We start from the raw sequence: 26,033 nt of genomic DNA on the forward strand, positions 1-26,033 counted from the left end.
GGGAAAACCGTACGCTTTTTAACTAAAGCATCACTACGTAGAAGTAAAGCGAGGAAAATATCCTCGCCGGAGCAGCGAGGGAAGGAGAGGGCAGGGTTGAAGGCAGGGCTGCTGCTCAGACTTTTGAGCGCTCAGACTTCGGAGCCCCCCGGGCAGCTTGTGTTTCCAGGCGTTGCATATCTGATTTCAGGCTCAGCCATGGGCAGGCTAAGGGTTAACGGGAGACGCAGCACGTTAACTGTATCTGTGGAGATTATGGCATGTTTATCCAGTGTTCAGATTTCCTGTCTGGGTGTTTGGATTTCCTGAAATCCCTGCTATCAGCCCAAGTGCTGTCCACTGAGCAGACCTTTTTCTCTCTCTCTCTTCCCCCCCCCCTCCTTTTTCTTTTTCTTTTTTTTTTTTTTTTTTTAACTTTGCTCACATGGTAGGTTTTCCTTCCTGCTCTTTTTCCAGTTGTAGTGCCTGTGTCTCCTCACCGGTCAGGACATTTATGGATGCAGATCAACAATCTTAGGCTCCAGAACTCTGGGGATTGCCGTACTTTGGATTTCCTTTTTTATTATTATTATTTTATTTCACTTTCTTTTATCTTTTTGTGGCAAGAAAACCTGAAGAAACATGCTCTTTTTCAGCTGCCCATGGGAGAATATGTTTTAGTCTGAGATGGAATAATGGCCTTAGGTTTGAGGACCAAATCTGGAATGGGAATTCAGACTGCACGCATCCTGGTGAGTTACGGCGCGTTGGGGCTGAGCGTGGCTGGTAACGAGCAGCTCTGAGACAGGGACAAAGGCTGAGCGCGTCCATGCAATGTGGCTGCTGAGCAAACTGCAAAAAGCAGATGGGTGAAGCTGAAGTTAGAACTTTTTCCAAAAAAAAGCAACTGAAGTCCATTTTTAATTCCTAAAAATACACGCTGCTCTACGGCCCAGAGAACGTCTAGGTAAATGTTACTGTAGCAAAATGCGTAAGGCCAGATTCTGCGAGTCCTTACTCATGTCAGTAACTTTTACTCACGTAAACAACCTCAGTGACTTTACAAAGAGCTCATGTAAAGAAAAGACTTGCAGAATGGGGCCCACATTGAGTAAATTGCAATGTCTCGATCTCAGCAAAAATTAATCTTAAAAGAAAAATAAGATTTTTCTGAGTGTCTGTGCATGTTTCCTTGGCCTTTTATGTTTTATTGTTGATCTAGATTTAAGTTTTAAGAAGAATTCATGTGCCAGCTATTTCTTCTATTGTCTCTTAAATAAGTTTGCAGTAGGAGTGAAAATGTATTTCATGCAGCAATGTTCCGGGAGGCCAGAAAGGGGCTTGCTGTTGTTGGAGGGAAAATGCTGAGTGCTATGCTGCTCTGAATGAACTGGAAAGCTGCATTCAGACATGAGGCTTAGCTAAGGTTTTAGCTTCATTTTTGGATGTGAGAGTCCATGATGGCATTATTAGCCCGAGGTGGTTTTAGTTAAACTGCAGGCACAAATGCAACGAGTTGACCAGTCTCAAAATCAGTGACTCCACATTTGAAAAGAAAAAGTCTTCTTTCTGGACCTCTTTGAAGCGTATTTCATTGCCAGCACCCACCAAAGGGGTGTTGGAGTAAGATGTGGAAGATAAAGCATCACTGCTGTTGCAACTTTTGTCCTGTCCCATAGCTGGAGGCTGCGGTTGCACTGAACATTCCTGAGCTGCTCCTTGGAGCTGCTCCAGGGATTTGGTTCTCTAATTTTAGGGAAAAAAAGCTTGATTCAGAAATTGCTTAGATGTTAAGAAACATCTATAGGGAAAACAGCTTTCTATAGTAATTTTACTTTAGCCCTGATTTTCATTAGACTATTGAAAATGTCCTGAATCCCAGTGTATAATACTGCACGTCAATCAAGAGACTTTAACATTTAAATTCTTGCGGTATAGCAGGAGACAATACTTTCCTTTTTTATACCAATAAGGGGAAAGAGTCATTTTTCCAAAATCTTTGCAGAGCTTCCAAATCTGAAGTTTTAAACTAATTGCCTGGTGTGCCGGCTTTCCTCATAACCCTTTGAATGTGATCCTGCTGCTCTTCTTCAAGTTTTTCTTTGGTATCAATGGAAGTTTGTGTGAGACCAGCCAGACCAAACTCATGTCTTTTCTGCCTGCAAGCCTTCAGGAATTCAGTTTTAATTACCACCATGGGGCAACGCTGAAACTGATGGTATTTTATGCATTGAAATGTTGGTTCTTGCTGCGTACGTAGGTTTGTACTCTCATTGTAGGGGATTGACCCCCCAAAAATGAAAGGGAGGACAAGGAACCCTTCACCTGAGTTAGAGTGGACCGTGGTGCCCTGCCTTGCGGTTAACATGCGATTTGGTGGTCTGTGGTCACAGCTGACATTAAACTGGCTATAGCAGAAATGTAGTCCTCTCAAAGCTGGCAGAAGAGTCAAAAATGTCACCAACGACCAGTGAACCGCAGAAAACACAGAGTGCAGATGAGGACTCAGAGGAAATACGAAGGCTTGTCTAGGTCAACCCAAATGGCCTAGCTTCAGCAATTTCGTTGCTTTCCAATGAGCAGGATGCTTGGGACTGGATCAGTCAGGGGGGTTTCCCCCTTTTTTGCAGGTCTGTCAGAAATTTCTGGTCTCAGTCAGGTTGGAAATGCTGTGGGAATAGTTTTTCTGGTTGTATTTTGGTATTTCCTCTTCTGCTCACACCCAGACCGGGAAGTGCAGAAGCACAACCTTCAGCTCATTGTGTACATGTTTCTTTTTATAAACCTGAATTCTCTCCCCTCCCCCCCCCTTTTTTTTTTCTGTTTTGTTTTGTTCTGATAGCCCTCACATAGGTTTAAGGTTCTGTTTGATTTAGACTGTGGGAATTTTTTTACGTTTTCATATACCTATACCAAGCACTAAATAGTTCCTTAATAAGTGATTATCACATTAGTTTTAAACTATCTAAGTGCAATATTCCCAACTCAGCTACCCACAGCCAATAATGTTAATGCACCAATATTCCCCAGTAGCTGTTTCTGCTGGCATTTACTCCTGCGCCTTCAGCAGCGTGAGGACTAACTGGCCACTGAGACCCATCATCTACTCAGTTGCCCATCAAGAAATTCTGCAAAAGGTCTTTTTTTTTTCTTTTTTGCCACCCACCTGCACCATTAAACTCTAAGATTAAACACTTCATGCTTTAATGTTCTTTCCCTCCCTCTTTTTCCCTTTCTGCATCAGTGAGGAGGTTCGACTCATGCGCCCTCACTCCATGCGTCCAACTCATTCACCATCATGACTGCCAGTCCTCCTGCCTTTCTTGCTGTTGTTGGCAAGTGCGGATAAACAGTTTTGACAGGCACAGAGTCCTGCAGAGCTAACGTCATACGCACAGTGATGTTTCTCTGCTCAGATGATAAATGGACCAGAGGAACTAAACCACTTTCACTGAAACTGTTCCCCACATCCAAAGCTTTTAGCCCCTCCTTTGCGCGCTATTTTCTGCAAAAAATACAATTTTGTTTTGCACCTGAGCAAAGCAGATCACATTTGGATTGAAGCTGTTCCCTCAAGACTCTTCTAGCCACCTTGTAGAGTCTTTGACTCATCATTTCATAAATTAAAATAAACTTAAGATGGATCTTAAAGTTGGCCCATGGTGAAATAATTATCTATATTTCCACTTGGGTCCACTGTCATGAGCGCTACAAGAACAGCTGTGCCAGTTGTGTTTGGAAACTGTCCCCATGTAGGATTGGGTTTGTTAGACAATTTTCTCCTGCGTGACTTCATAGTTCTCAAAAACACAAGGAAATGCAAGCAAAGGAAAGTTAATTTACTTAACTAAAAAACTCTGTAATTTAAGAAGATTTAAGTAGCAGCAATGGAATTACTGAGGGTTTTCAAGCTCTGTGCTTGTTTTGGGGTGTTTGGTTTGTTGTTGCTGTGGGCTCTAAGTCTCTCCCTTGGGCTTTGGGGAGCTGCAGTGCTTCACAGAGAGGGCACAAGGTGGGGGAGGAAACGACCGTATGGTTCATTATTTCAGACACTGATTAGCAGCAGGGCTCAGCCTGGACCACGTATCGTTCTCTTCCCATGTGGTACCCAAGAGCCAAGCTCAGCTCCATCCATGGAGGGCGTGATGTGTAGCTCCTTGCTTGGTCCACCCCCGTACCCCAAAGCCGGGTTCAGCATCCCCCGAGAGGCAGTGATGCTTTTTGTGTATCCTCCTCTATCTCGGCTGGAGTTAACAAAATCCATCTGCTTCTGTGAGTCAGCAGAAAAGTATTCAGCTTTTTATAAGAGTTAAGGGACATGGGATAGGGCAATGTCAAAGCGCAGAAGTCTTCCCCCGGCTTGGCATTTGCACAGTGCGCACGGAGAGGAGGTCGTGTTTTCAGTTCCCATTCACCAGACGAGCTGATTTACACCAGAGGAGGACTCGTCCCGTGGTGTACGTGGCCACGGCTGTCGAATAAGGCTCCTTTCATCAGCGGTAAATGCGAACAAATGTGCAAATGACAACAACCAGTGTGCACCGCGATGCGGTGGCTGCTAGCAGTTTGGAAAAGTCAAAAGAAAACTATTTTCTCCTCATCAAAAGCAAAATGAGGAAGCCTCCCCCCTCCCTTTCCGTCCCCACCGCTACCACCCTGGCAAGAGCAAGTTGAGCCGTAGGTATTTGTGTGGGGGTTTGTTCTCAGTGGTTAACCACATAACAATTTGAAGCATGTGGCTAACTCAAAAGAAACTGCCTTTAAACGTTTGCAGACTGTAATTGCGCTGGGAAGAGCGGAGCCCTGGCCAGGGGCTGCTGGCCGCCCCGGGGGGCTGCGGCAGGAAGCCCTGAACATCCCACAGCAAGGTCCTGCGAAAGAGAAAAAAAAAAAAAAAATTATCTCTAGGAGCTTCTCTTCTTGCCAATGCTCTGCAGCCAGGGCCAGATATTCCCCACCTCCTGTTTTGTGTCTTTATTTGGTGTGTCAGGACGAAAGACCCGTCAGGAAGCAAAACGGAGAGAAAAGGGGTGTCAATGAGGGGGAGGGCGTTTCGGCATGCAGCTTTCATAAATAAAGCCAGAGGAAAAATAACAAACAAATTGGAGAGGCTTTGCTGCAAAGCCAAGCATGCCTGAGACCATCGGGCAATCCCCGGGGGAAGCGGTGAAAGGTGGGTGGCATGGGGCTGCAGAGCCAGGCTCGGGGATGACAACAAGGGGCAACCCTGCTCGGGGTGGTAAAATGTCCTGGGCAAGCTCTTCCGTCCTCAAAACCTGAATTCGTTGGGCAGGAAGGAAAGGCTGGAGGGAGGATATGTGCAAATGAGAGATGAGAAGTTGTGCTTGTGGGGGTAAAGATCCCAACACCTGCATGGTGCCACAGAGCTCATCATCACAGAGCCATGGGGCTTCAGTAACATCCAGTTGTAAAGAATCTGGAGCTTAAAGAAACCAATAAAACTGAAGATTGCAACATTTCCCCATGGGAGGAGATTCCTCTGAAACATTCTGCAAGGGATTTGTGACTCCCAGAGGTCACGGGCTTTTAATCCATTTCCAGTACATCCTCAGTCTGTGATTAGGAGAGCCACTCCTTGGTTACAAACAAACATGCTCCTAAGTGTTCATTGCACAAATAAATTGTGCAATTAATCTTCACCCAGCTGCAAGCCTCATTTGTAATTCATCAGGTGAAAATCTGGTCAGAAAAAGATCAGGTTCAAGACCATCTAAGGAACCTGAAGGTGCACAGGGACCTGATGAGATGCATCTGTGGGTCCTGAGGTAACTGGTGGATGAAGTTGCTAAGTCACTCTCCATCATATTTGAGAAGTCCTGGCAGTCTGGTGAAGTTCCCGCTGACTGGAAAAGTGGAAACGTAATCCCCATTTTTAAAAAGGGAGAAAAGGAAGACCTGGGGAACTACAGGCCGGTCACTCTCACCTCTGTGCCCAGCAAGATCATGGAGCAGACCCTCCTGGAGACTATGCTCAGGCACATGGAAAATAAGGAGGTGATTGGTGACAGCCAACATGGCTTCACTAAGGGCAAATTGTGCCTGACAAACTTGGTGACCTTCTATGATGGGGTAACAGCATTGGTGGATAAGGGAAGGGCAACTGATGTCATCAACCTGGACTTGTGCAAAGCATTTGACGCTGTTCCACACGACATCCTTGCCTCTAAATTGGAGAGACATGGATTCGATGGATGGACCACGAGGTGGATAAGGAATTGGCTGGATGGTCGCACTCAAAGAGTTGTGATCAATGGCTCAATGTCCAAGTGGAGAACAGTGATGAGTGGCGTTCCTCAGGGGTAGGTACTGGGACCGGCACTGTTCAACATCTTTGATGGTGACATGGACAGTGGAATCAAGTGCACCCTCAGCAAGTTTGCCAATGACTCCAAGCTGTGTGGTGCAGTTGACATGCTGGAGGGAAGGAATGCCATCCAGAGGGACCGTGACAGGCTGGAGAGGTGGGCCCATGCAAACTGCATGAAGTTCAACAAAGCCAAGTGCAAGGTCCTGCATGTGGGTTGGTGCAATCCCAAACATAGATACAGGCTGGGTGGAGAATGGATTGAAAGCAGCCCTACAGAGAAGGACTTGGGGGTATTGATTGGTGAGAAGGTCAACATGAGCTGGCAATGTGCACTTGAAGCCCAGAAAACCAACCATGTCCTAGGCTGCATCAAAAGAAACGTGACCAGCAGGTTGAGGGAGGGGATTCCGCACCTCTACTCTGGTCTCGTGAGACCCTACCTGGAGTACTGCGTGCAGCTCTGGGGGCCCCAGTACATGCACCTGTTGGAGCAACTCCAGAGGAGGCTACAAAGATGATCAGAGGGCTGGAGCACCTCTCCTATGAGGACAGGCTGAGTTGGGATTGTTCAGCCTGGAGAAGAGAAGGCTCCAGAGAGACCTTATAGCAGCCTTCCAGTACCTGAAGGGGCCTACAGGAAAGATGGAGAGGGACTGTTTACAAGGGAGTGTAGTGACAGGATGAGGGGTATTGGTTTTAAACTGAAGGAGGGGAGATTTAGGTTAGATATGTACTGGGTTTGCATGGCAAGGTTTTGGTAGTGGGGGTGGCTACAGGGGTGGCTTCTGCGAGAAGCTGCCAGAAGCTTCCCCTGTGTCTCATAGAGCCAATGCCAGCCGGCTCCAAGACGGATCTGCCACTGGCCAAGGCCAAGCCAATCAGCGCCTCTGTGATAACATATTTAAGAAGGGAAAAAAAACAACTTAGGGAGAGTTTTTGCAGCCAGAGAGAGGAGTGAGAAGATGTGAGAAACTCTGCAGACACCAAGGTTGTTGAAGAAGGAGAGGGAGGAGGTGCTGCAGGCGCCGGAACAGAGATCCCCCTGCAGCCCACGGTGGAGACCATGGTGAAGAAGGCTGTCCCCCTGCAGCCCATGGAGGAAGGATGAGGGGGTGTAGAGATTCCACCTGCAGCCCATGGAGGACCCTACGCTGGAGCAAGTGGAGAAACCTGAAGGAGGCTGTGACCCCATGGGAAGCCCATGCTGGAGCAAGTTCCTGGCAGGAGAGAGGAGCCCACACCGGAGCAGGTTTGCTGGCAGGACTTGTGACCCCGTGGGGGACCCACACTGGAGCAGTTTGCTCCTGAAGGTCTGCACCCCATGGGAGAGACCCAGGCTGGAGCAGTTTGTGAAGGACTGTAGCCCATAGGAAGGACTCACATTGGAGAAGTTCGTGAAGGACTGTCTCCCATGAGAGGGACTCCATGCTGGAGCAGGGGAACGATGAGAGGAGTCCTCCCCCTGAGGATGAAGAAGCAGCAGAGACAATGTGTGATGAACTGACCACAACCCCCATTCCCCGTCCCCCTGTGCTGCTGAGGGGGGAAGGTTGAAGCCGGGAGTGAAGTTGAGCCCGGGAAGATGGGAGGGGTGGGGGAAGGTGTTTTAAGATTGGATTTTATTTCTCATTGCTCTACTCTGTTTTGCCTAGTAATAAATTAGATGAATTCCCTCTCTAAGTTCATTTTGTTTTGCTTGTGACAATTAGTGAGTGATCTCTCCCTGTCCTTATCTCGACCCACAAGCGTTTTGTTATACTTTTTCTCCCCTGTCTAGTGAAAGATGGACAGTGATAGAGTGGCTCTGGTGGGCATCTGGCCTCCAGCCAGGGTCAACCCACCACAAGCTATTAGGAATAAATTCTTTACTGTGAGGATGGTGAGACACTGGAACAGGTTGCCCAGAGAAGCTGTGGATGCCCCATCCCTGGAAGTGTTCAAGACCAGGTTGGATGGGGCTTTGGGCAACGTGGTCTAGTGGAGGGTGTCCCTGCCCATGACGGGGGGGGTTGGAACTAGATGATCTTTGAAGTCCCTTCCAACCCAAACCATTCTATGATTCTATGTTTCTATGAAAATATCATATCTGTATAATCACCAGAATGGCCCCTGATCTAGGAAAGCAAATGACTTCCAGAGTGTGGCCTTAAGGTTGAAAACTCAACTTGCTTTGGAGAAAGGGCAACTAAAGCCTTGCAAGTCTTCTCTCTTGGTTACAGCAGCTGGAGCTATGGCCTTCTGGCATGGAGATGGAGTTGGATTGCAGCTAGAAACCAAGCTGTGCTCCAGGGTCCTGAGAGGATCTGCAACCACATGCATCCCTCCATGTCTATTCTTCAGTCTGCAGAGAAAAGAAATCAGCTTTTAGTTAGTGGCTGAACAACAGCCCTGAGATTGCCACCTTCCGGCACTGAATTCCGATGTGATCACAGGCAAGTCACTTCATGGCACTACCCAGATCAGCAGAAGGAGAAGCGTGGTTGGCTCCCCTTTTCTTCTTGTTCATCCCTGGAGAAGCCAGAAAAGAGCGTGTAAGTGGGAAATGCAGAGCACACAGTTGATGTGCTCCTCAAAACTACTGGGGTGAGAAGAGGGAGATATCTCCTGCCAAGGCTGGTGCAGCTGCATGCCCTTTTTATAGCAGTTGGCCAAATGCATAGAAAGCAATTTTTTTGTGGCCAGAACTGCCAGCCAGAGAGGCAGCAGGACATTTCAGGCACTAGGACAAGCCTTATGGTATCTAGATCCAGTATAACACCAAGGCCTTGCCATAATACTGTGGTTCTGTAGAACATAAAAACACCTGAGCCAACACTTCAGGTGTTTGTCTCCAGCAGTGGCTGACCTATGTGTAGGATGGAAGAGCTGAACAAGGAGGACATGTAGTGGTATTTTCCCAGATTATCGTCACAGCTTTCCAGGATATCAGCTGGAGGACTTTCTGAGTTAGAGCTCATTCTTAGGATGTACTTGTCTTGCAGATGCTTGCAACATGGATTTGTAGGCTTTTTTGCTGCTTAAACCAATAAACATTTTAAGGATCCATTAAAAAAGACTAATATGGGTACAACAAATTGGTAGACAAAAATAGGTAGACAAATTCATGGGAGAAATTTTGTCCTGAATTTACAGCTATTAAATCATTACTGACAGTGAGGGTCCAATCCTAATCTCCTAGCTGATTTATAGTAGTGCTACAAACTGAATTTAGTGGAAATATTCCAGATTTATTTGTGGGTAAATAAAATCTATGCCAGCACCATGGAACTCATATGTTTATTTTATCTAATTTAGTGTTGAACTATATCACTACTTTCCTTCTGCATTTGAATCCAAGCAGTCCAGTAGTGACCCAAATTAATATGCTTACTAATGTAATCATTTACATAATGGTATATTTCTCATAAAATGTGTAAGACTGCATTCTCTGCTGATGTGGGATACTGGCTCCATCCATCTGATCAGAGGCAGGTTGCAGCTGCATATCATTTACTAATTATTTCAGCAGGTGTCCTTTTATTCCTGTTCATAATTAGTAGCTGAGTACTTAGTAAAGCTTGTCAGGATCAGAAATTCTTACAATTCAGTAGTTACCTATATTCATGAACAAAGAGGATCTCTACCTTGGTAGAATAATTTCTGAGGATATTTTATTAAAACTAATGGGTACCATAATTCTACATTAAATTTAAAGCTTTTACATTATTATCAACCAGCAGGGTATAATTCTGATCTTACACTTGTCCTAAATTAATGTCACAATCTGACTCCATATTAATCAATGGTAAGATAGGTCTTAGCCAAAATCCCAGATTTCATGGGTCATTTAAACTTTATCATTTTTATTTTCTGTGTTTATGAAGTTGTGGTTGAGAAGGAGCTATCATGCTCACATGTTGACCAGGATGGGGTTAGAAATCTACTTCTGACCCAAGATGATCTCCAGCTGGTATTTGTTCTCACCACCTAGACTTACAAATGGGATTTGGCTCAGCCGAAACAAATTTCGTGCCATTGAGAGTATTGGACTTAAAGGTCATCAGTAGCAGCAGGAACAAAGATCAAAAGGTGACTGTAAGTTATGTTTTGCTCCTGTAGGCTGGAGCCATATGACAGCCTACCTGACACCGGGTCTGAATTAGAGAAATTGCTTGACTATTGAGATTTCTGTTTTTCTCCCCAGAGTTCCTAGGAAGCTCTGGACAGTAATTACGCTGTCCCCCCTATAGGGTGGTATATACATGTATGCACGTGGTATATCATAAACTTCTATGCTTCATCCCTTCCATTGCCTTCAAACGCAGAGAACAGCCTGGCTGTTTCCTCTTCAGCCGGAAACCTCCTTGCCCCAAGAATCTTTTCTAAGAATAATTCTGCCTATTTTCAGACTGTTTCATTTCCCAAACAGCCAGAAGGCCCTAAACGGCTGCTTCTCAAGGCTGAGATCTGCAATAGGTTCATGTCCTGTGAGTCATACCGGCAGTTTCCTAAGCAAAGTCCTCCAATCACTACAACTGAAGCAAGAGAGTTAGACTTACAAGTAAACTCCTACAATAGATTTGCACCATTAGACAGATCAGGCACAAGAGGGAACATGGCCCCAACCAGTGAGACCAGGTTTAGACTGACCCTAAGGAAAACAAGGAGACTTAGACAACACTTTTTCATGATGCTGGAGGATACCTTATCATTTAAGAGAATATTACTTGTGTTGTGATTTACATCCTGGGAGAAAAAAAGAACTTATATGATGGAAATTTAGATCATTTAAATGGAGTTTAAATAACGTGCTACTGAGAATGCTGCAACATTTGTAGCCTGGTATCTGTGAATGAGGCTGATGTAATTGCACTGTGTGTGCATGTGTCCCTCCAAGACTTTGAACCCTCCTCCTCAAGATGGAGGAACAGAGGTCTCAAGTGTTCCTACACATTTTGTAAAAACAGGCAGATGGCTAGAAGAAAAAAAACACTGCTTGTAACCTCAGCCTACCTCCTCCTCAAGGGAAAAGCTACAATTACTGTGAGATAAAAAGAGAATTTCCATGGGAGTGCAGCGCCGTGCTCACCACAGCCTGGGGGAAAATCTTCCACGGGCATTCTCCCTTCAGGCTGCCTGTGTGGGGTTTCACCTTTCCCAGGTCCTCTTGGCGTTCATGCAAACCTGCGTGTGCCAGCATGGCTTTGGGAGCAACAACAGTCAGGTGAAAGACACCTGTTGTCATTTATCCCAGTACTTAGATTCTCTCTCCTTGGGAGAAATACTTTCTTGCAATATCACAGGCCATTAAACCACCACGTTAATCTGACAAGCGTTGCCTGAGGATAATAATAACCTGACATCAGGATTGCTTGCATATTAGTGCTGGCTGCTAGTACAGTGGCAATGTTTTGCTTGGACAAGCAGTACCAGGAGAGGACCCTGTTTGCTAAAGCTGGCCATTGTAAATAAAAGCTTAAATCAGTAATTTTCAAAAGCTGGTTGCCTAAAATTCAGAGCCTTAGCTCATACCGAAGTCCTGGATACATTATTTCAATGTCCTTTTGAAAATGAGGTCAGTTATTTCAGTCCACTGATAAGGGTTTCAGTAGACAAGAGTTCAGCACTTCCTCTTGAGCTTCCCAGCGCAGGGCAATGAATCTCAGTCCTGAGCTGTGGAACATTTGTTTTTATAATTCAAGGCTCTTTCTAAATAGAAATCATTGGCTGGGCCAGACTGTTGAAGACAAGTCAATTTGCATCTTGGAGAAAGACACTGGGCTCCCTCCAGAATATGAACTTAGACAGGAAAGAAACTCAGATGCCCAGAAAGGACCACTTAGTGCTTTCGCTCCTTAGCACCTCCAGCCATCTGCAATGTGTATTAGTTTACCAGGTTTAACAGGAGATGAGTGGTGGTCACAAACAGTCTCATCCAGCTCCTACTCCAGATGCAAACTGCAGCGGGCTTTGCTCTGGTTCCCACAGATACAACGCAAGGGAGGAGGAAGGACCACAGTGACCACGCAGCATCTGCATGGACGCTGGCAACACCCTCTGGTTTCAACAGCGGTTATCACGAGAAAATATGTTTCTGCTTTGTCCTTTCCTGTGCATGACAAAAACAAACAAGATATTTGTTTCCCAAAAAGGAAATAGGTTCATTCTGGAATGCACTGGGCAGATCAGGTTCTTCTACGTACTGAAGGATACATATGTGGGATTTCAACATTTTTAAGCCCTCCCAGGATATTTGTGCAATATTAATTGTGTCAGTTACTGCACTGTTTTTGCAGCAAACGGTAGACCCGATGTAAGGAAACCAGGCCTCATTTGTGCTGTTAATGTAGTCTTTCTTAGAAGCAGAAGCCATTTGCAAGACCATAATTTCCCTCACAGACACTATTTTTAATTGGGGAAGAGTTGTCTCAGAGGAGTAATAGTCTTACTTCTGTTGACATCTGCGCAGTATTTTCCTGATCAGGAGATCAAGAGAAAGAGGATCCGAACAACTGCTTCTCTAAGTAATAATGAACAGAGAGCTGTGCAGTAAATCATAATGTGCAATAAAATAAGAACCAAAATTTGGCTGGAGATTAATGACTGGAATGGGACTTATTGAATTAAATTGGATCAGATGTTCCCTGGAAAAAATTCTTAGATTCACAGTGCTCTATGGTTTTGGTTTTGTTTTCACAAAGGAAGATTTAACTTCATTGTTTTGTAACTACTAACAATTTCTAGGCCTGGCAGAAGTGGAGCCTCCCCAGCGCGCAATGCCACTAACTGCTCCAGTGTCACAACAGGCACCGCGTTTTTACAAGACACGAAGGGCTAACTTTAGTTCCCACTTCCAGGGGTAGATTGATGATTACAGGTCTCCTATACAGACAGATACCCCTGAAGTCTCAAATTTTTGAGATCAAAGCCCACTTGCACCTCTTGTGTTCCTTGTTAGGTAGTTTAGGTGCCTCCTTCTTACTGTGTCACCTTCTGTGAACCCACTTTTAAGTGTCCGGCCTTCCAGATGTTGGCTAAAGAAACATATGGGCAGCTGACTCAGGCTTTTGAATTTTCCCAGGAACTAAGGCACCCAACACCTATACTCGGCTTGGTGTTTCAGTGCCAGATTTGCTTGTGACTCCAACCTCAAGCAGCAAAATGTTTGCACTTATAGCACTCTTCACTGAAGACACCAACTTAAAACTGTAAACCAGTGATGGAGACTGACATTTCCTGTTGGTGGTGGTGATTTTTTTAATCAGTTGTCAAGATTCAACAGGCTGGAGAGATGGGCCCGTGCAAACCACATGAAGTTCAACAAGGCCAAGTGCAAGGTCCCGCACGTGGGTTGGCGCAATCCCAAGCACAACTACAGGCTGGGTGAGGAATGGATTGAAAGCAGCCCCTAGATGATCTTTAAGGTCCCTTCCAACCCAAACCATTCTATGATTCTATGATTCTAAGATCCAGACTCAGTTCATGAATATATCAGAGGAAGGAAACCAAAACTGCATAAATTACCACTGATCATACCAAAACTTTTGCCCCCTTTAATTAATTTTATTTGCTGAACTGAAAGTGAAACAGATCCCTGACATGACAGATAAAAAGACCCACCTCGGTAGGTGTGATGCTGAAGATAACGCACATACCTGCCTTCTTGCCTGTTCTCATGCACCTGGCAGCTCTGCAGCACTGAGTTTCGCGGCTTTACCTTATTAACTCAGTTTCCTTAGGCTTTTGTAAATAATGGACTTAACAACAGTTGCCTAGAGCCAGAAGAAGAAGAGCAAGGCTACATTATTAAAACCCAGAATGCAATACCATTTTGAAATTCATCAAAGTGCTCAGAACAAATTCTCCAGAGATTGGGGGCTTAGTCATCCCAGGTTTCTCCAGCTCATTTAGATAATTGCCCCTTGAAATAGTTGTCTTTCTCTTTCTTTTTTTTTTTTCTTCTCTTTTTTTAACACTGGCACTTGGCAAGTGTTCACTGAGCAGGCAGCTCAGCTCCACAGCTGCAGAAGGGCAGAACAAACCTCAAGATATCCACCATGCACATCTCTACTTTCTATAGCGTGAGACAACCACATCTGAGTGCCTCCAAAACAGTCATCTCACTGTCACTTGCTGAGATATTAGCAACTCATTAGCCAGTTTACCTAATACATTGGTAAAATTCATTTCTTTGTGATTTATTAAATATTAGGAGATGTTTACAGAGTGTAATGTATGAGTTATTCGGTATTTTTAACTACCATAAGGGCCTGGAGACACTCAGTCTCAGTGCTTCCCCACCCTCCTGAAAACTATATGATTTGATTGCTTCTGTCTCAGCATAAATTCATGCTGTCACCAAGAAAGGCAGTCCAAGTATCATCACGTGAGCTCGATCAGGAAACTGACACAAATGAAGATGAAAAAAGAAGGTTATTTGTCAGCTGCATCATTCTTCTCTTGGTATAAATATAAAACATATTACAACATATAATTTTATTGAATTTTATATGTGTAACTTCTTCTATCCAATAAAATCTAAAGATCATTGCAACTTCCCATTAAATTGCCAGTAAAAAATATGTCAGCATCCATGGTAGTGCATAGGTGGCATTTTCTGGGGCTTTCCATCACATTTTTTTAATTTTCTTTTCTTCCACCTGGACCCTCTTCTTGAATGCAGAATTAGAGGTACGGTCTTGTATCTGCCCACGGTATGGTTCAGGCAGAAATAAGAAGGCCCTGCGGCAATGCACTTAGGGCATGCAGCATCCTTGGGGTAGGTGAATACCTCTGGGCTTGACACCCTACTCTCTTTTAGTCTCTTTAGTAGAATGAAAGAGACAGTTTAGGCTGTGATTCATCTGACCTTTGTAGACATGTACTTTAGTATCTCTCCTTCAAACATCTACTTTTGTAGGATGAGGTGAGCTGCAACCTAGTTTCAGTTGTCTGTATTGACTGTATCATCAGTAATGATAAAGGGAGCCTGGGGTGAACAGCCCAGGCAAAGACACTTTGTCAGATACATCTCACTTTTACAGTCTAAAAGTTGAGTCAGAGCTCACTAAAGTGGATGTAAAGAATCCCATTTACATGCACTGAGTTTGGATCATTTTAAAGGCTCTGTTCTGTCACTTACTTTGAGTTAATCTATATAGATAATCCATATGATTTCAAAGAGCACGCTCATGGATCCGGGCATGACTCACTGTAGGGGTAGATATAGACATGAAGAACAAAAGAAAGACTATTTAGGAACATCTTTGTATTCCTGTATTAAGGTTTCTATGTGTCTTGTATTTTGAGATATTCTGTAGAGATGCTTCGATAGTTGTGCGCTCCGCTGAAGGACAGGATGGCTAGGAGTATTCTATCAGCCAAAATACATGACATTTTCACAGGGCTCCTAAGTAGAGCGGTACTGCTTGGCACAGGCTGAAGGCATGAAAAACACAGCACTTTGAAGGCAGAGTGGTACCAAGACAAGAGGGGTTGGCAGAAGGCACCGTAGAGTCATCCTTGTGATCAAAGACTGGCTCTGTGCTTGAGACCCCAGACTGAAGATAAGCACGTTGGGCTCTGTTTGTGGCAGAAGCCAGGCTTTGATCACAAGGATATATAGTCATCCTACAAATATATATATGAGATATGTTCATTAACTTCTGTGAAGATGTTGAGACTCAAGGGCAATGCAAGACCTTATTAGTGCCTGGCTTATCAATGAAGGCTAGAAGCAGGAGGTGCGCCACAGAAAAGCTGCTGTAGGAAGGACATGGAAAGTTCATACGTACCAGACTTTTTGTGCAGAGACAAGTTGATTGTCAACACGGCTACAGCAGGTTTAGTTTCGAATTTTTATAATGACTTCTTCCTAAAAATACATTCAGCAAACACTTGATATTGAATTCAGCCCACAATCAGTGGCTATTGAGAATGAGTGGGGGCAGTGACAGGAGGACTAGATGTCACATTCAGATTATATTATTAATCTATTATCCATATACCATGTACAGGGTATTTTGCTATAGACTACATATTGAGTAAATAATTAAGCATTGACTGACCTCACAGAGGACGTGGGAAACACTTTCATGTGTAATTAGCCCCTCACAGTTTTCATAAATGGGTTGTAAGTACTCAAAAACTCAAAATCTTGGACTGCGAATGGCAGCCTTGTCATCAAATATAAAAAAATATCCTTGATGAGATCAGTGAAAGCTCTCCAGAGGTTTGAAGCCAGGCAGCAGACACTCTGATTAGCTGCTGCCTCCACAAAATGAAAATTCTTCCCTGCACCCAAGAAACAGCTGATGGATGTAGTCAGAAGTAATAAAAAGGTCACTCTTAAGTGGATACAATGAGATTTAAGTCACAATACCATCATCCTGAAGCCCTTAGACAAGTAACAAAAGACAGGCTTCAAAGACTAGAGAGTCCTTCAGTCTAAATACTTACACAAATCTCTTTGTCACATATCTTAAAGAAAGACTCTTAAAAAGACTCTTAAAGAAAATTCACCTTTGAATGAGACTGCAGAAAATTACCTAACAAGTACGCTTAAGCCCTCTGGCCCTCTATAGCAATGTCTTGTAACTTCGTACACCAACAGTGTTGATACATTACACAACTGTTGAGTCTTAGAATTATCATGTTTTGCAGCATGAATTCCTAAACCAGATTTAAGCTGTCTGGTACAACTCTCCTATAGCACTTGCACAGCCCAAATATCCTATCATGATAACTTCATAATCCTATAATGATCATGTCATCAGATGAGCGTGGAGAACTAATTTCTGTTCTAACAGTAATGCCATCTCCTGAAACTAGATTATTTTTTAATCAGCTGTTATTTCTAAGAATACTGTCCAAGAAACTATCTGAATTTTTAAGTTGATTTTCCATAAATATTCAAACACATGGGTATTTCAAGATAAATGGAAGGAAGCTCGTAATTTGCCAATATATTTAAAAGTTCAGTGAAATGACCCGAGGATTAATAACCCTCTCAGCCTGACATCAATCCAGTGTAAAACACTGGAATGGCTAATTCCAGGTACTATTCATAAAGAATCAGAGAAAAGTAGTGCAATTCATGCCATTCAGGATGGAACTAAGGAAGATACATTTTATTTCAAGAAAGCTATCTTGATATTTCTTGAGGTTTTACGTTTTCCTGAAGAAAAAAAATCAATACTATTAATGTAATACTTACAAACTTTGGTAGAACTTCTGGCACCAAACAACATTTTGATTAAGAAACTAGAGTTACCTAAAATCATCACTGTAATTATTTAATAGATTAAAAACTGAGCAATTGACATTTCTCAGAAACCATTATAAATAGGGACTCATTATCAAGAGGCTGTCAGTCAGCTCTTCAGGGTCACTCTTGGGCTCTATGCTGGGTTTGACATTGTAATCAGCAGCTTGTAAGGGAAACAGAATTATGGCTGGCAAAATGAGCAGAAAATGAATGGGGCAGTTATAAACCCTGAGCAGAGCCGACGGTCAGTGTGCAGTGATCTGACCATGCAGTAATGTAGGCACCACTGCACAAGGTGAGATGAAACAGAAAGAGAAGGCACAGATGTTGTGACAAGAAATCCAGTCCTGGTGGTCACCAGCCTCTCTGGTTTTTGCTGAGTAGTGCCTTTCCCTGCCTTGAGTGCTCAGACCAGGCAGTGACCATGCAATGCATTAATGCAGTGTGCCCTGGGATTCCCAAAGGTCAATTACAGCAACTCCTAAGAACCTGTTCAGGTCCTCCTGCAATGACAGCTGTGCATGGACATCCAGGGTAAATCAGACTATTTAACAAATACATACATATACTGCCTTATTTAGTGTAATTCAGTGATGACTTTTCCATTATTGCTTCTTTCAGGATTTAGCGCATGCCTATAAGCATGCTATATTTTGATGGTGTATTTTTATGGAAGCACTGAAAACACATAGAGATAACGTATGAGGTCAGGATGAAGCTTCTGTTGCTTAGGACATACTAAAATCAAGTCTGAGGTGACTTGTCCACAGAAAAAATATCCTCGGATTTGCTTCACTGAAGTTTGTTAGACCACATCCTACTAGTGTTATCCAAATCATAGATCAGGGCAAAGCCAAAGAACATATTTATTATAACCTGTTTGGATGAAACCATCATGGACACAAATAAAACAGCAGATCTTGGCATGAAATGAAAAACATTTTCTTTAATCTCACAGTTGTTCAAGACCATGTCAGTTATCCCATGAAAATAACTTCAGTAGCCTTTGCAAAATGTGATTTTGAAGGCAATCTTTATATTTGTAAGATATGCTTTTCAACAGAATATAGAGAGTAATGACTTGATTCCCTGTAGTTCAAACAACCAGCTTAATTTTTTCATTTGCAGGAAACAAGATTTTTTCTACCTGCTTTATTTTAAAACTTCTTGGGATATAAAAGCTTTCTGCTCAGTCATTAGCTGTAAATTGCAGAATGAAGCATACCCTGCAGCATTTCCAGATGAAGTAGTCTGTTTATACAGAAAGCACAAGAGCTATAATTACTACATGATCACATTTGTATATCAAGGTCAGAATTCAGTGATTCACGCTATTGTTTGGACATAAAGGGAGTTGATTTTCAGCATGGTGGTGTACAACTACTATTATTGCTACATCAGTGACTGTAGAAACAGTATTAACTTTTGCTTGTTTGAGTTTTTCTAGTTAGGTTAAATCCAGTTCAAGCATACATGAAAATTGGCTGGTTAATATTTGTCCTAAAATATTCATTAGACATGCAAAATATATATTTATATTATTGATGTTCAGGTTGTGTATTCTACTATGAAAGAGAAAAAAAAAAAAACAAACAAACAAAAAAACCAAGCCCCAAAAGCAAACCAAAATAGGTCATTATATGACTTATGCATGAAATCACAGAGTTTAAGCAGTATCAAATTCAGGAAATTGAGGAGCATAAAAATATTTCCTTCTCTTCTCTGCAAAATCCCTGCATAATAGGTTCTTCTTGACTATTATCCAATATATTGGCAATTTTTCTATTCCATTCCTGAGAATCCACTGGCTTTCCCCACTACTTAACAAGTTCTAAAAGCTTAAAAATATGAGGAGTCAACTCATTATACTTATCGGTTAAGAGCTAGGGTTAGTCAAGCACTTAGATTGTACCAATTAATTCAATATGATTGTATGTATTTATAATCAGGCACAAGAACAAATGCTTTCCTCATCTGAGGACTAATAGAATTTGCTATTGTATTATTGTACTGTATTGTATTGTATTGCACTGAATTATCACCCATCTGCCATTAATGTCACCCTGTTCTCAGCTAGGCCTCTTTCGTTCTTAAGCCCCAACGAGTCTTTCTCTTCTCAGGTGTAGGTGTCCCCAGGTTAAAAAGCAACCATATTTCCCCAGGTTTTCATTGTTCTTTATCTATTCTGGGGTTTTATATTTCCTATTCACACTCCCACTCACATACTGTCATACCTAAGGACTTTACATAAATGTGATAGCGTTACCTTCACATTGCCAAGGACGGTTGGGAAGCACTGTTTTTCTTTTTTTTTCTTTTGGGGGGGGGTGGTGAGAAACAGAAGCAACGTGCCATCTTGACACAGCCCAAATTCTACTACTGTCCTTGGGTCGAGATTTTAATAAAAGCTGTATTTAGCCTCAAAAGACTCTTTAGCCTTACATGGATGTAAGGCCTGCAGAATTTGCCATCTGAATGATGGTCTAATAACTTGTCCAAGGTCACCGGTCAGGGTGTTGAACCCACATAAGCATCTTATTCACTGGGCCACCTTTCTTCTTTCTAGGAGAGCCACATATGTTTCCTTCTCAGTGTTGCTTCTCATCAATCAATCCTGATAACTTCAACCAACTTGATTTCTTTACAATTTTTTTCCGGATTTCTTTCATATTTCATTTTATCTGCTGGTCACTGTAGTACTGAGAGGCCCAGAAATGGGTAGGACACATACAAAGGGAATATAATTATTCTGAGCCACTCAGATCTAACCGTAAATACTGGTAATGATGCCTATAGCAAATAGGTAATTAAATAGTATTCAGAAGCTTATTATTGAAGATGTAAGGAGATTCTGTACCTCTGGACTTATGAAAAATAAATTACCATAAATTCAAAAGATAATCTAATATAAATCATAGTTACTTTTGAACTTAGGTCAGCATTCAATTTACAATGCCATTAGACATTATATATTGTTTTATTTTTGCTTTGATTTGAATAGCATAAACCTATAATGATGAAGGTGACTGTTTTACCTAAGGAGATGGATAATATCATTAAAAGGAACAGATGTGCTGTAAAGTTAAACAACAAGTAGACATGTCATCATGGGTTGAGCCAGATCGGGGTTGCCTGTGGCTGTGATTTAGTTGTAAGACTGTGGTACTCGGTTGTCTGCCGGTGGAGGCCTTTCCCAGCCCACGAAAACCAGTGCAGTGCCCAAGTCTTCTTCTAACACCTTTTCCCTGCCTGTAACGTGACATTCAAGCATAATATTCTTGGTTTAAGGTAGATGCTTCTCCTCTTACACCCTTGCCTTCATATCAAAGGACACGCCTCTTCCTTATGGACAGAGTCCATAACCATTTCTTCTCCCGTGCTGCAAAGCTGGTGGCATACCTGGTAGAATCTCAGATCCTTTCCAGCCAGCACGTGAAAATCTGAAATCTGCTGGTTACAGAGGTGTCTAGCCCTCCTAATGGCAAAAGAGCTCTTGACAACATGACTTGAAAGTATCCTGAAGGCTAAGAAACAGAAGGGAAAACAGATATAATAGCATCCCATCCAAAAACTTTTATGTCACAATTTTTAATTGAATCCCATGTGTCTTGGAGACAGGGATTATTCTGTGTTATTTTTAATGTTAAGAGTTGGCAAATGTCCAGACCCACATGACATATTTGGAAACATAAAAGAAACAAGACAAAACCCATAAACAAACTACAGCAGTATCTGGGGAAATAGCTCACCAGAAGTAGCAAGACTTCTCTTAGAGAGAAGGTAAAAAAAATAGACTCATAGAGGAGGAGATGTGCTTTTCCTTATGGAATCAAGTGGTGTGCTCAAATGGAAAGGGGCAGACTGGCTAAGAAAGGGTGTGATCTGGAGGTGGCCTTCCTCCTGCTCCCCTTCTGCCTTGGCACCTCTGTTCAATCCCAATCTCATCCTTATGGGTCCTTTTCACATCTCCCAGCCTACCTGGTCCACATCTCTCTGTCCCATGTGGCTTGTCCCAGTCTCCATGCTTTACCACCTCATCTTTAAAGGCAACGGCTTCTGGGTAGCCTTCTCCTTCCCAGACCCAGTATCTGTCCCCAAGCCCTGGTCAATCTTTTTCCACCTTGTCCCTTTGGACCTACCATGGAGATCAGCCCAGCAGGTCTCAGAGTGAAAGGTATGTCCCAGTCCTATCCACATCCTCCAGAGGCTCTGCAGCATCTCTGTCACCTTCCTTCCCCTGCAGCAACGCAAGTCTTAAACTGGAAATAGTATGCAAGTTAATGGTGAAGCAGTCTGATGAAAAACTGTGAAACCACTTGTCCATGTCCTGGTATGACCGTCTCCCCACACCCTCCTCTGCTCTCCTACACGCATGATTCTTCCCTGTCAGGCCACTTCTTTCTCCCGGTCTCTTTATCCTTCAAATCGCATATCCATCTTCCAAAAAAGATCAGTCTGGTGCATACACTTGACATGGAAATTTTCAGCCTGAATTGTTAGACTGAAGTTATATCCAAAACCAGGGTCTTCTGAAGCGTCAGACAACTTGGACAGGCGATGTTACCAGCTCTGCACTCAGTGCAGCTGAGTGAGTAGTTGCCACATTTAGTTAGACGAAGAGTTTTCCCAGTCAGCTAAATGAAGCTCTCATGTAGCAATTTTTAACACAGTCTTATTTTCAGGGGATTTCTAATGGATCTGTTTACCACAATGAAATTCACAATATCAAATGCAGTAATCAAATAACTTATGATAAATTGCCATCACTGAAGAATTAATAGACATTGTTTCAAACCGACTGTTTAATAAGTGATCTTGTCAGTCCCGTAGCTTTGGTCAGTTTTACTTACTTGATCATTTCTCCTCATCTAGGTAGGTTTCTGGTCGTGACAGATGAGACATGAGATCTTCAGCTTCCAGGCTTTCAAGTTTTTCTTCAAGAGATTCACTATGGAATCGGTAAGAAAGAAGAAAGACATAAATATAAATAACTGGTTTAAAGTGTAAGAAAAAGCAGACCAGAATCTTTGAAAAAATTATCCCAAAAGAATTTTATCAATTGCAATACTTGCCAGTGTTGGTTTGGCTTGGGTTTGTTTCTGTGCTTGATGCTACTTTGGACATTACTACAGTGGGTGTTTTTCAGAGAAAGTCTAACCTATTGATCCTTTCAAGGATCAAAACCCCAATCAATCAGTAAATCCTTAAAAAACATTGACTGTCTAAGCAAGCACTGGAACAAAGACTAACATTTATTATGTATTTTGCTTTGCTTTCATAGATTTCAAAGCTGGATGGGGGTGGGGACAGGGTATAAAAAGGACAGTTGTTGTAACTCTTTTCAACTCATCTAGATCTGGTAACTGATGTTGTTTGAACTTTGAAAACAACAAATCTCTGAGATCAGCCTGAAAAATCTATGGCAAGATTTGTGCGGAGGCTTGAAAGAGGAGGGACTCTTCTTCTCGTGATGTAAAGTGCTGAATAGCACACAGTTGTCTAAATATGCTTTTGTTTATTCAGTCCCTGGATGGCGAGTGCTCTCGTTTTAAAGTTTTTACTGTGTTTCATTGAACCACTAAAACCTACATTTGGATTGCCTGACTTGAACCCCCTACAACAACAACATTGACGGTTAAAGCTGAAGTTTTCTTTGTACCTGGTGCACTGGCTGGAGTGGTCCTGGCACAGGTCACCGCTCCCTGCGTGGCCATCGCAGCGGTGCGGGACTTTCATCTTTTCTTCCTCCCTGGGGGAACCGGTTGACCATACTGTGCTCCAGCCCAGCCAAGAGGGGTGAATCACTGCTGCTGATCTGAAAACTGAATAAATCTTCCTTTGGTGCATTTGCTTTGTCACATGGCTACGCACATTTTTCCTTTTTAAGCCCACGATGCCTTAAATAAGCAAGAGTTCAGAAGTCAAACAACCATCTTTTGAAAAGTATGAAGCTATTAAGCTGGGTATTTCTATTTGATTTTGAAACAGGATTTCAGCTTTATGTCCTATTGCTCCTAGATTTTCTTGGAGGAATAAAATAAAACACAGCCACCAACAAGCAAATAAGTAGTGGTGAGACCACTGAAATTAATGAAACCTGATTTCCTACGGATTTCAGTCTTGACTGCAGCTCCTGAGGAGGTGCAAAAGATCAGTGAAACTTTTCCCATGATTGGGACACTTACAGGATCTTTCTCCTACACCAGTTCTCTTAATAAAAAACAAGATGCGGATAAATCTTTTCTGTCCGTGGGGGCAATAAATATCTTTCTCCTCTGCTATTTTTATTTTCCCACAAAACTTCTAGGAACTGAAGAATTTTGACACCTTTCTTGCCCCCCATTCAAATTTGCTGGAATCAGCAGTGCATTAAAAAAATCATTAGAGGCAGACCGATGAGCAGATGATCTCCCTCTAACATAGTCAATGGAGAGCCAGTTGACTTAGGAAGCAGCAAGTTCAATTTCAGTGGTTAAAAGTAGAAGCAAATGAATAGTCAGAGAGAGGGGCTGCTACGATGGACTTCTAGACTGAAAGTCCAAACCTCTTTATTTCATTTAGGACCATGTGAACACTGACCCAATGGAGACTAGGTCCATGCAGCAATACCAGTTTCCAAAAGCTTCCAGATGTTTGTCTGCTGTCCTGGGTTTTAACAGAACCTCACAACTGCAACATTCAAATGTCTACTTCAATAAAACTTTCAGACCCTAATTTTAAATTTGAGAAATTTCTGCTTGATGACAAGCCTTTAAGCACTAAAGCAGATATGCCTCAAATTATTTCAGGTCTTATGTATTATCAAACATATTGATCTCCTTAATAAAAACAATCAAACAAACAAACAAACACTCCCCCCCCCCAAAAAAAAAAAAAAGACTCCACCAAAACCCAAAAGATGTCGTTCCTGAACTGAAAATTTCCTATCCTAAGTTCAAATCTAGGGTTCTTGAAAATGGAGGCTTATATAAAGGAAATGCAGATGTGCTAGTAAGTACAGTGGTTGCAAGGGCCTTTTATCCAACATCAGCAGATTTATTTCCAGCATTTCTCTAACGAGATGCTCTTTAGGAAATTAAGAAAAAATAAAGTATGCTCAGTCAACACTACAAGCCAGCTTTTGAACTTTGACTCAGCAGGCCCACACACGGGCGCGTCTGCAAACTGTGTCTTAGAAAAGCTTGCGTAAAGCCTCAGATGACTTCCTTGTATCTGTTTAGCATGATGGGGTCTCAGTCCCTCTTCCACTAAATACTGCTTTAGTGCTAATAAATTCATAATACGGAGGGGAAAAAACCCTCACAAAACCAGATCTTTCTGCTTCATATTTTCATATCATGAAGAACTAGTAGAAAGCTACCCTTTCATTTACCTGCCAAACCTTTTTGTCTATCCAATAAAAAGCTGATGAAATTGTTTGGCCTGAGAGCCCTTCTCATCCTTCAACTATTTTTTGAAACTCTTACAATAAAACATATAATAAAAATACTTAGTTCTGATATAGCACTACTCAGCTGGAAAAGCCCAGTGTGTTTTTACCTAGAAAAATAAATGTAATAGTCTGCATTCCAGAGATAGAGAAACGATGCACTCAGAGATCAAATGCCATGTCACAGCCATGAGTGGCAGCTCAAGGACATGATCCCAGTCTACAGAGCCTTTATTTCATTCCCAAACTGCTTCCCAGGTTCTTTTTGGCCTGAACCTCCAGTTTCACCGCGGGCAAGATGCATGCTGCCGTCAGCATGCATTTAGCAGCTTAGGTAGAACCAGAGATATGCCTGGATAATGACACAGCCATATCGTTTCCAGAGGGAAAGAGAAAATATTGAAATGTTTGCAGTGCGCATTGAGGTTTTATTTCATTCTCTTTTTATTTTGGAGAGCCTGCTATGCCAGCTGCCCTGCAACATGTTCATTTCTGCAGTATCACTCTCTGATTTTAGTCATTGCTATTTCTCATATTATTAAAAAAAAAAAAAAAGTATTCAGCTACTACTGATTCTTGCTTTGAAAGGACTCTTATTTCTCTTGTTTCAATCAGAGAGTACCCCTTCATGACGTATTGCCTTTGTCTTGTGCTTTGCAATCCCACCGGCATGACCTGCTGTCACGTTAATGTGTCCGCCGTGCCCTTCCCAACAATCCTCCAAGGCTTCGCTTAGGGTCGGGAATACAAGGATAACCACGCTCAGGTTTCCCCCACACTGGTCCTCACCCCCATGGACACAGCGTTGGTGGATACTGCTGGGAGAGCAGCTCCCGTGGGGCGGGCAGTGTTTGCACCACTGGCTCCGTGAGGAATGAGCAGGCTCCCATTTGCACCGCGGGCAAGGGTTAAATTTGCCAGAGGCTCCTCTGACAGTTTCTTTATCCATCAACATTCATAGCAGTTTGATATCTTTGGACCATATCTAAGTACGGTCCTTATAGAAGAATATACTGCTGGGTTTTTATATTCTGTAGTTTGAAGGGCTCTAT

The 26,033-nt window shown here is 42.7% G+C and overlaps 1 protein-coding gene across 1 annotated transcript in view; it reads left to right on the top strand.

The window, feature by feature from the left end:
- The first annotated feature begins 454 nt into the window (after positions 1-454).
- Positions 455-26,033, top strand: part of ASAP1 (ArfGAP with SH3 domain, ankyrin repeat and PH domain 1) — a 160,834-nt gene continuing 135,255 nt past the window's right edge. Inside the window, exons 1-2 of the mRNA XM_054816367.1 lie at positions 455-731; positions 22,425-22,511. Coding sequence (XP_054672342.1) covers positions 22,453-22,511 — 59 coding nt within the window. The 5' untranslated portion in view covers positions 455-731; positions 22,425-22,452. The remainder of the gene's footprint in view (positions 732-22,424; positions 22,512-26,033) is intronic.

This window comes from Grus americana, chromosome 2, assembly GCF_028858705.1.
Source record: "Grus americana isolate bGruAme1 chromosome 2, bGruAme1.mat, whole genome shotgun sequence".
Taxonomy (NCBI): Eukaryota; Metazoa; Chordata; class Aves; order Gruiformes; family Gruidae; genus Grus; species Grus americana.